Below are 10838 nucleotides of genomic sequence, written 5' to 3'. Positions count from 1 at the left end.
TCTCCGTCTAGCCCTCGTAAGGCGGCGTCTGTTTTTTATACACGTTTCTCTGAGAGCTTTTATCTCTTGGGTCCACCAGTACGCTTCTTGTCCTTGTCTGCGACGATTGCCCATTTTAGGCATTGCAGCGTTGCAGGCCTGCCTTATGGTTGTCATGTTGTTGCTGATTATGTTACCGCCTCTCTGTCGGTTCAGCCTTGCGTCAATTTCTCGAATAAGCTTTCCTTTGTCCAATCGATTAGCGTTCCATCCTTTCCTCGTTGGTGCTAATGTAGTCACTTCGTTTCTGCTATGTCAAACATAATATAGCAGTGGTCACTTCCGATGTAGGTATCAAGGACTTTCCAGTCGGCGATTTTGTGCGCGCGGTTTTCTGTCACTAGTGTTATGTCGGGGATTGTGCCCACGTTCCCTACTCGATTGAATGTGGGTATTGCACCTACATTTGCTGTTAGCATCCCGGTTCTTGCGGCCATGTTTAGGACTCTACGGCCTCGAGAGTCAGTTGATGGCATACCCCATTCCTGAGCTCTTGAGTTAAAGTCCCCAGCTATTATAAGGTTTCCACCTATATGCCTTGCGTTGTCTTCAATATCTTCAAGTTTAGTCTGGAAGGTCTGAATGTCGTCACTTGGGGTCAAATAGCAGCTGAATATTGTCCAGTTTCTAATTTGTGTGATGACGTGGCATCTTCCTTTTTTGTCACTTCTGTGTGGAGCCGTGGTGGGGTCCGGAATCCATATGGCCGCCGTCTTTGTGTCGTCTTCCAGCCAGAATCCTTCCTCCCGTTTCTTGTATTGTTCGCTTATGATAACAACGTCAATTTGGTTTTTCCAGCACGATTTGTTGCAGTAGGTCATTTGCCGTTCTGCTTCTATGCATATTTGCTTGAAGGATCTTCATGGCTTTCCTTTTCTTGTCACGCTGGGGCAATGCGCAGTCCCAGGGAGGTGTCCAACATCGCTCCTGTTCTCTGCTGTGCAGATACAGCATCTTAGAGCTTTGGTGCAGGTCGTTATTTTGTGACCACTTTCAGCACATCTGATGCAAAGGTCTCTCCTATCCGGTCCTTTGCAGTCCTTTTGCAGATGTCCAGCCCCAAAACACTTGAAGCATCTCTTTATGTTGAGACAACGCTTCACCCGGCACCGGGTCCACCCTATTTTTATCCGTTGATCCGTCAATATCTTCGTCGCGTCTTTCACTGGTAGCGTAACAAAGGCTCGTCTTTGTTCTGAGCTGTTTACTCCCGTCAAGTTTATTGTTATTTCCAGCCTTGTGTCGCCTATACTATCTCTGATTGATGAGATTATTTCGTCTTCTTGTGTGATGCTATCAATATCTCTAATTTCTAGTTTGACCATTTGCCTCATGGTCTTCACCGATCCACACTCTTTAAGGGTATCTTTGATACTTTCACATAGTTTGTCCATTTGGCTTCCTTTGGCAAGTTCCAGGAGCATGTCGCCTGCCTTCGTTTTTCTGACCGATACTATATTACTGCCTGATTCCTCTGGTTTAAGAGACTTCCGCAGGTTGCCCAACACCTCAGCATAGCTCTTACCCTCTGCCGGTCTGATTAGGACGGCTCTGGGCGAGAACGCATTCTTGTGCTAGGTTTCTCTTTATTTCCCTCAGCTCCATTGTTCCTTATATGTTCGTCTTTAGTTTTGTTTTTTTTTTTCCCCTTCTTGTATGTGACCGTCTGAAATCCGTCATTTGCCTGTTAGCTTCTCACCTTCTTGCTCATCTCCTGAGCTGCCGGGCTACTGGCTGTCCTCTTCTTTAGTGTCGACACGGGTGTTTCTCTCGCTGTGTTGCCAGATACGTATTAGTTGGCCTTCCTTTTGCCTTTAGGCGCTCCAGTTCTGCGGTTTTCCAGCTCGATCGGTAGTTTTCCATGACATCGAAGAGCTCACTCAGTTCTGAGGTGCCATCCTTGACGTCCATGCTGATGTTTCTTTGCTTTTGCACAGCGCTCTTCATTTCCTTAAGATAGCTTTGCACTCTACCAAGGTCTTTTCTTCTAGAGCCTGCATCTTGTAAATCAGCTCCTGTCGTGGGGAGCTTGACGTCGTAGTCTGTGTATGCAGAGGGGTCTGTTGCATCGGTTGTGGGGTTGCTCCACTTTCATCTTCTGTGTTGCCGCTGCCCGCGCGGTTCGGATTTTGGTTTGTCGTCCCCGTCGCGTTCTTGTCTGGTGATCTTGTCATCATGGTGCTCTTCTTGAATGCATCTTCTTCATTGTCCTTTTTCCGTTGTGTGTTTATCATTTTGTGTGAGTGGGTCCAAACTCTAAGCCGCTATCTCCCCGCATATGTGCAGTAGTCCTAGATGTCCCCATGGGTCCCTATGCAAGCAGTGAGGTCCATGCGAGGGTTGACACAGAGCTTCATGGGCGTCTGTGTACAGAGCCAGGACAGACTCTAGGCAGGAATCCATTCAACTGCGCCTGCACCACCGAGCCGTCGGTGTGCGTCTTGAACGTACTTAGAGACTTGCTAGGTTTTATTTGGACGGAGGCGAATGAGGCATTGTCCTGAAAGCCGTTTCTGCCAGATGTCACTCTAGCTTACTAAGGTAACAGATTGCCGCATTCGTCAGCCCATAATCGTCGAAATCAAAGAGTTGTGTCCTGCCGTTAGTCCTTGTGATATCTATGGTTGTGCCGTGACTAGGGATCGCGGGTGTGTCAGGCCCGTCACCACCGATTGGGGTGCCCTTAATATTATAATATAATATTAATAATAATTATTTTTTTTATTAAATTTTATTATATAACTAGCGGACCCGGCGAACTTTATCTCGCCCCAACTTCGACTGATTAAAACAAATTAAATTGAGACGTTCCGTTTCTACTTTGACGTACATGTCGAAACACTACTATTGAATTATCTTCAATCAATACGCATAAAAATTCATAGAGCTGACCTTATTCCTATCTTCTCCTAAAAATTTTAGGCTAAAATTTGAATTCAAAATTAGTTGAGAATCAAAAAGAAGTGATGACTTTTAAACAAACCAGTGAGTTCAAAAATTATGTCGGATAGTTGGTCGCTTCATCCTCGTCGGTCACGCTGTCATCGGATCTGTATGAATGCAGTTCTCCAGCGATTTGACTTTAAATAAGGAAATTCAAACTATCTACGTCCTTATTCTTCCCGGCGAACTTTATCTCGCCCCAACTTCGACTGATTAAAACAAATTAAATTGAGACGTTCCGTTTCTACTTTGACGTACATTATTACCTTACCTCTATTATTTTGTCGGGCTTGAGGTGGTCTTTGTGCAGCGCGAAGCTGTGCCATTTCAATTTTCTTATGCTATAACCTTCTTCTGGCAATTACAAAAAACTGAAAAAAAATTGAGCCAAATCAGCCCAGCCGTTCTCTTGTGATTTGATCGCTAACATTTTTTGTCTCCATTTTTATATATATAGATAAGGGGATATATCCAGGTTTAGTGATTATTTAAGTTTATTAATGTATAATATTAATTATTAATATTGTTATACTATTAATAATTATTTATTTTATAATATAATATTAATAATAATTAAAGTTTTTATTAAATTTTATAATATAATAATAATAAGTATATTTAGGTTTAATTATTATTTAATTTTATTGATATATATATATAACTAGTAAGCCAGGCGAACTCCGTTACGCCACCTTCGGCAAATTATCCGTTTAATTGAAGTGTTCTTTGGTAAACCACATTTTTTGTGATGTATTGTGGTTAATGGAATTATCTAGGGACCAAATAGCCCCTGGGATGTTAAAATCACCAAGAACTACTAAGTGGTCCCTATCCGAAAGTCTTAGAGACCAACTGAATAGCGGAAAGATGGTTTCAATAAATAGGAAGTTCCGACAATGGAGGAAAGATGAAACTGTCTCGTTGGTGGTATTGCCATAAGGGGTACGCTGATTATCCGCCTTACCAATTTCGGACGGTAGTCCGGGCCTGACACCCTGGTAGGGAACTGGGGCTCTGAGAGGACAACTGTTGGGACCCTCCAGTGGACAAAACGGATATGGGCAACACCGGGGGCTCGGTCTCACCCGCGACACCTTCGGATAACTAATACTTTCTAGCACTCTATCTCACGATTCTTGAAATTTGTCCTGAGGTCGATGGCTATGTCGAGGAAGGCTGCTGTTAGGAGCCTGCCACTCTGGTTGGGATCCGCTTAGATGCTGCGCACACCAGGTGATCTTCGTGTGCCCACGCGTTGTCTCAATCGGGCATTTTCCCTTACTACATTTCGTCTCTCCTCGTTTAAGTTCTTTGAATACACTTGTTGCTGGATTGCATGCCTTGTGCGGAGACCGACGTTCACACGTCGTGCTATAGGCATTTTCGACTATAGGCAGAGCGGTTAATTTAACCTCTAATCCACATAGTTTACCACAGTTCAACTTACCACCCTAAATACAAATGCTGTGTTCCAATTGCACTGATATGAAACGAATAACTTGTTTTACTCAAATATGAACACAATTTCGATTTGTCATAAAATAAACTGAGTAGAGAATTATGGCTTGCTATGTGTCAGTGTTGGCGCTTTATGCAAAAATGATTTTCCCCGCTTTCTGTTGCAATTTTTCCTGAATTTTCTTTACTGCAAAAATCACAAATTCCGAGACCTTTCCAACGAATGCAAAACCGTGGAAATCGGTTCGTGCGTTCTGGAGTTATTTGATCCCCGCAGAAAACTCGACTTCTTTTTATATAATAGATATCAATTTAGTATAGTTTATTAAATAATTATTAACAAAATTATAATATTAAAAATCTAATTTTTTAATATAGATTATTAATTAATTAATTTTATTATAAATTATTTTATATAAAATAATACTATTAATAATTATTAAGTTTTATTTTATATAAAAAAAAATATTTTATAAAAATATATAATTAAATTAATAAAGTTTTATTTTAGCTTATAAATTTGTTATTAGTTTGATTTATATGTAAATTTTTGTGTGAATTTATATTTATTTTAATAATAAATATATAATTTTATTCGCAGTAATTAGTTTTATTGATTTAAGAAATTTAGAAATAGCAATATTAAAGAGTATTGACTAAATTGGTGCCAGCAGTCGCGGTTATACCAATAATACAAATAAATTTTTTTAGTAATAGCTAAATTAATTTAATAAAATAAAATTAAATATATTAAGTAAAATTTTATATTTAAAATATTTAAAAAAAAAATAATTGAAGCTAGAAAATTGTAATAAAAAACTAGGATTAGATACCCTATTATTTAAAATGTAAATATTTATACTAAAGTAGTAATAGTTATGTTCTTGAAACTTAAAAAATTTGGCGGTATTTTAGTCTATCCAGAGGAACCTGTTTCGTAATCGATAATCCACGATGGACCTTACTTAAGTTTGTAATCAGTTTATATACCGTCGTTATCAGAATATTTTATAAGAATAATAATATTCAATAATTTTAATAAAAATTTATATCAGTTCAAGGTGTAGCTTATATTTAAGTAATAATGGGTTACAATAAATATATTTAAACGAATAAAATTATGAAAAAATTTTTGAAGGTGGATTTGGTAGTAAAATTATATAGATTAATAATTTGATTTTAGCTCTAAAATATGTACACATCGACCGTCGCTCTTATTATTAAGGTAAGATAAGTCGTAACATAGTAGATGTACTGGAAAGTGTATCTAGAATGACAATTTAAAGCTTATTAAGTAAAGCATTTCATTTACATTGAAAAGATTTTTGTGCAAATCAATATAAATTGATTAGATTTTATTTATTAATTGTTAATATTATTTTTTAAATTATTAGAAATAACTATAAATTATAAAGTTTTAGTATTGTTTAAAGAAAAAATAATTTTAATAATAGTTTATTAGTATTGTAAAAGAAAATTTTATTTTAAAAGAAAATTTAATTTATTGTACCTTGTGTATCAGCGTTTATTAAATAAAAAATAAATATTTATTTTTCTCGATTTTAAAAGAGTTAATATAATATTTAAGTTAATGTAGTAAAATTATTTAAAATATTATATTAGAAATGAAATGTTATTCGTTTTTAAAGGTATCTAGTTTTTTAAGAAATAAATTTAATTTAGAAATTATAAATTTATTAATTTATTTTATTAATTTAATAATTTATAATTTTAATATTTTATGGGATAAGCTATAAAATAAATTTTTTAAAATAATAAATATTTTAATAAATATATGCTTAGAATTAGCAATTATTAAAAAATGTGTTATAATTTATTTTATAAATTATATTATTTATTAAATTTTAAATATTTATTAAAATATTAATTTTAATTTTTAAAATTAAGCAATAATGATAGAATTAGAATAATATATTGTTAAAATAATTATAAATGAAAAGTTTAGATAAAGAATTCGGCAAAGATAATATTCGGGCTGTTTAACAAAAACATGTCTTTTTGAATTAAATATAAAGTCTAACTGCCCACTGATAATTTTTAAATGGCCGCAGTATTTTGACTGTGCAAAGGTAGCATAATCATTAGTCTTTTAATTGAAGGCTGGAATGAATGGTTGGACGAAATATTAACTGTTTCATTTAAAATTAAAATAAAATTTTATTTTTTAGTCAAAAAGCTAAAATAAATTTAAAAGACGAGAAGACCCTATTAATCTTTATATTTTGTTTATTTTAATTATAAGGATTAATTAAATTTTAATAAATTAAAATATTTTATTGGGGTGATATTAAAATTTAAAAAACTTTTAATTTTTAAAAACATTAATTTATGAATAATTGATCCATTAATAATGATTAAAAAATTAAGTTACTTTAGGGATAACAGCGTAATTTTTTTTGGAGAGTTCATATCGATAAAAAAGATTGCGACCTCGATGTTGGATTAAGATATAATTTTGGGTGTAGCCGTTCAAATTTTAAGTCTGTTCGACTTTTAAATTCTTACATGATCTGAGTTCAAACCGGTGTAAGCCAGGTTGGTTTCTATCTTTAAAAATTTGTAATATTTTAGTACGAAAGGACCAAATATTAAAATAATTATATTTAAAATGATGAATATTATTAATATTATATAAAATATAAACTATTTTGGGAGATTAGTGCAATAAATTTAGAATTTATTTATAATTTTATATTACAAATAGTACTTGTTTTATATAGAATTTATTTTATCTTTAATTGGAAGTTTATTATTAATTATTTGTGTATTAGTGAGTGTTGCTTTTTTAACTTTATTAGAGCGAAAAGTTTTAGGGTATATTCAAATTCGTAAAGGTCCAAATAAAGTTGGGTTAATAGGAATTCCTCAACCTTTTTGTGATGCAATTAAATTATTTACAAAGGAACAAACTTATCCTTTATTATCTAATTATTTAAGATATTATAATTCTCAAATTTTTTCTTTATTTTTATCTTTATTTGTTTGAATATGTATGCCTTTTTTTGTTAAATTATATTCTTTTAATTTAGGTGGTTTATTTTTTTTATGTTGTACTAGATTAGGAGTTTATACAGTTATAGTAGCAGGTTGATATTCAAATTCTAATTATGCTTTATTAGGGGGATTACGAGCTGTTGCTCAAACTATTTCTTATGAAGTTAGTTTAGCATTAATTTTATTGTCTTTTATTTTTTAATTGGAAGTTATAATAGAACTTAATTTTATTATTATCAAATTTATATTTGATTTTTTTATTATTTTATTTCCTATGGCTCTAGTATGATTAACAATTTCTTTAGCTGAAACTAATCGTACGCCATTTGATTTTGCTGAAGGAGAATCATAATTAGTTTCTGGATTTAATGTGGAATATAGAAGAGGAGGATTTGCTTTAATTTTTATAGCTGAATATGCAAGAATTTTATTTATGAGAATATTGTTTTGTGTAATTTTTTTAGGTTGTGATGTATTTATTTTGTTATTTATGTAAATTTGTAACGGACGGTATATGTCTTCGAGGAACGCTCTGTCTACGAAAAGGGGTCCGGCCGTGCTCAGGGAAAATGGCGTGTTTCTTTTCCCTCTTGGGACATTCCATTACTCGAATTAAATTTTTTTTTTTTTTTTTTAATAGGCTTTGCTTTTATTTATTGAATCTTCTCATTTATGAGACTAACAATAAGTGTATCAAATCTTACAATACTACCTAACTAGCAGTCCTGAGACTGGTACAGAGTAAATGGCCCTGACTAATTATGGCTGGGTTGGATGGTCGTTACGTAGTAGGCGGCTTCTTATGGATCTCGTATCAAGTCCCTTGCTAAAGGATTTGGATGGGTGGAGAGTTTTTCCTTGTAGGACGCTTTTTGTTTTTCTATTTCGTTCTTAACTGCAGGAATGCCGAGATCCCTGTGGATGTGTCGTTGCGGAATATACCATGGTGCCCCAGTGATAGTTCTCAGGATTTTTGATTGGGCGCGCTGTATGATGTCTAGATTGGTACTGCACGCGTTCCCCCAGAGCTGGGAGCCATACGTCCATATTGGCTTTAGTGTAGAGTTGTAGAGCAGGACCTTGTAGTCCAGACACAGGGGCGATCGGGAGTTTATGAGCCAGTGGAGGCTGCTGGCTTTTAGTTTTTAGATGAAGTTTCTTGCATTCAATATGTCTTCGCCATGTTAGGCGTCTGTCCAGGTGGACGCCCAGGTACGTTACCACGTTGACTTCGGGGATCAGTGTGCTGTTCAGGTAGAGCGGGGGGCATGTTTGTCTGTTGAGGGTGAACGTTATGTGCTTACACTTTTGTTCATTTATTTTGATACGCCAGTCAGATAGCCACTTCTCGACTACCTTGAGGTGGTTGGCGAGCTGGGCTGTTGCACGGACTGGGCATCTGGAACGGCTGAGGATCGCAGTGTCATCAGCGGAAGTGGATAATGATAGCTGGTCGCTTGTGGCGATATCCGCTGTGAATAGAACAAATAGGGGAGGCCCAAGTGCGCTTCCTTGTGGGACTCCAGCTTCGATTGAATAGGTGCCGGATGTTGTTGCGTTGCACCTCACTGCGAAGACTCTGTTGTAGAGATACGACTCAAGTAATTTGTGTGTGTATACCGGCAAAAGTGTTTTATTTTTTGCATGAGGCCGTTGAGCCAGACGCGGTCGAATGCTTGAGAAAACGTCGAGAAATATCGCGCTGCAATATTCTCGATGCTCGAAGGCTGTGCGAATTTCTGATGTTATTCTGTTAACTTGCTCGATAGTTCCATGCTTTTCTCTGAAGCCAAATTGATGAGCTGGGATAATGTTGTGAGCTCCAGATAAGATTTATGCGCTTTAGTAGGCATTTTCAAATAACTTGGACAAGCATGATAGTAGACTTATTGGTCGGTAAGATGACGGAATCGTGTGGTCTTTCCGGGCTTCGGTATCATTATAATTATAGATTTTTTCCATTTTGTTGGATAATGGCCGCGACTTATGACCCCATTGAAGATTTTACAGCTGACCTCAATAGCACAATTCGGAAGTTCAATTATAATTTTTTGAGTTATTAGGTCATCGCCGGAGCCTTTTTCGGCTTCAGTTCCCTGATGACCTTCGTTATCTCGTTCGGACGAAATGATGCTGGAGTAGATTCCGTTTCAGTGTGGATTTGCGGTAGTTCAAGTGGATTTGCAGCATGGTTCGGCTGAAAAACGCCCTGGAGATGTGAGGCAAAAGTTTCGGCTCTGTCTTTGTCGCTGCGGGCCCAGCAACCAGATGGCTTTCTTATCGGGGTGATGGTTTCAGCCGGTGAGCTTAAATTTGGGTGAGCTCTCCATAAGCGATGCTTTGTGCTGTTGGCGAGAGTTTTTCAATATATCTTAATTGTGCTCTTTCGGCATCTTGCTTCAGGGCCCGGCTTAGTTTTGCGTGTGGCTTCATTTAGACGTTGCTTTGAGCATGGCGATCTATTGGTTTGCCACGCCCGTCGCAGACGCCTCTTTTCTTGGATAAGCTGTCAATTTGCTGGTTCGTTTTGAATTTGATTTTTTGCACATCCGTCTGTTGTGGTGTTGAGCTCTGGCTGCAGTCACAAGTACCTCTTCCAGAGCTGAGGTGGAGGAGTCGATGTCTGCTTCAGTATTGAGCTGGGGGGCTAGCTCAATGTGGGAACTCACATACTTTTTGTATTTCATCCAATTGGTTCTGTGCGACGTCAGCCTATAGGGCGATCCGTAGTTTCTGGGCTTTGAAGAAGGGTTATCACAGCGGCGAGTGATCTGAAGAAAGGTCTGGAGGGGCCTTAGCGTTTATTAAATTGCGTGGGATGTTTTTTGTCACCGCGAAGTCAATTAGATGGGTATCTTTCTGGGGTCTGCTGGCCAATATGTGGGGCTACCAGGGGAAACGTAGTCCAGCTTATTTCTCACATTGATGAGAGCGTTGTACAGTTGTCTTCCCTTGGGGGTCACGAGGCGGGATCCCCCAATGCGTATGCTTAGCGTTGTAATCTCCTGCAGCTATAAATCGATCTCCAAGAGAGTTGTAAAAAATCCATGAATTGACTTCAGAGATTGTAAAGCGAGGTCGGCAGTAGACAGCAGCAATGCAAAGGTTGCCGTTACCTGACTGCACTTTATATGGACGTAGCTTGCAAGAATTTGTTGCAAACCTTTGGTGAAAATGGTGTTTGATGCGTTCTCTGATGAGGATGCCGTCCCGCCGTGGGCTTTACCATCTGGATGATCTGTGCGGTGGAAGGTATAACCTCTTATATGGAAGTTGTATCTGCTTGTGAGGTGCGTTTCGACCAGTAGCATGGCGTCGATGTGGTTTTTCATTTAGGAATTGTGTTAGTTCAAGTTTATGCCGTGAGGACGCCGGGCATTCCA

The 10838-nt window shown here is 36.9% G+C and overlaps 1 protein-coding gene across 1 annotated transcript; it reads right to left on the bottom strand.

Annotated features, from left to right (window-relative positions):
• Positions 1-275: 275 nt before the first annotated feature.
• LOC138929418 (uncharacterized) lies at positions 276-860 on the bottom strand. The gene has a single exon (XM_070288852.1). The coding sequence runs from the start codon at positions 858-860 to the stop codon at positions 276-278; it is 585 nt and encodes a 194-aa protein (XP_070144953.1).
• Between the last annotated feature and the right edge of the window lie 9978 nt (positions 861-10838).

The sequence above is a fragment of the Drosophila kikkawai genome, unplaced genomic scaffold (assembly GCF_030179895.1).
Source record: "Drosophila kikkawai strain 14028-0561.14 unplaced genomic scaffold, DkikHiC1v2 scaffold_189, whole genome shotgun sequence".
NCBI lineage: Eukaryota > Metazoa > Arthropoda > Insecta > Diptera > Drosophilidae > Drosophila > Drosophila kikkawai.
This window is presented reverse-complemented; position numbering and strand designations above follow the sequence as displayed.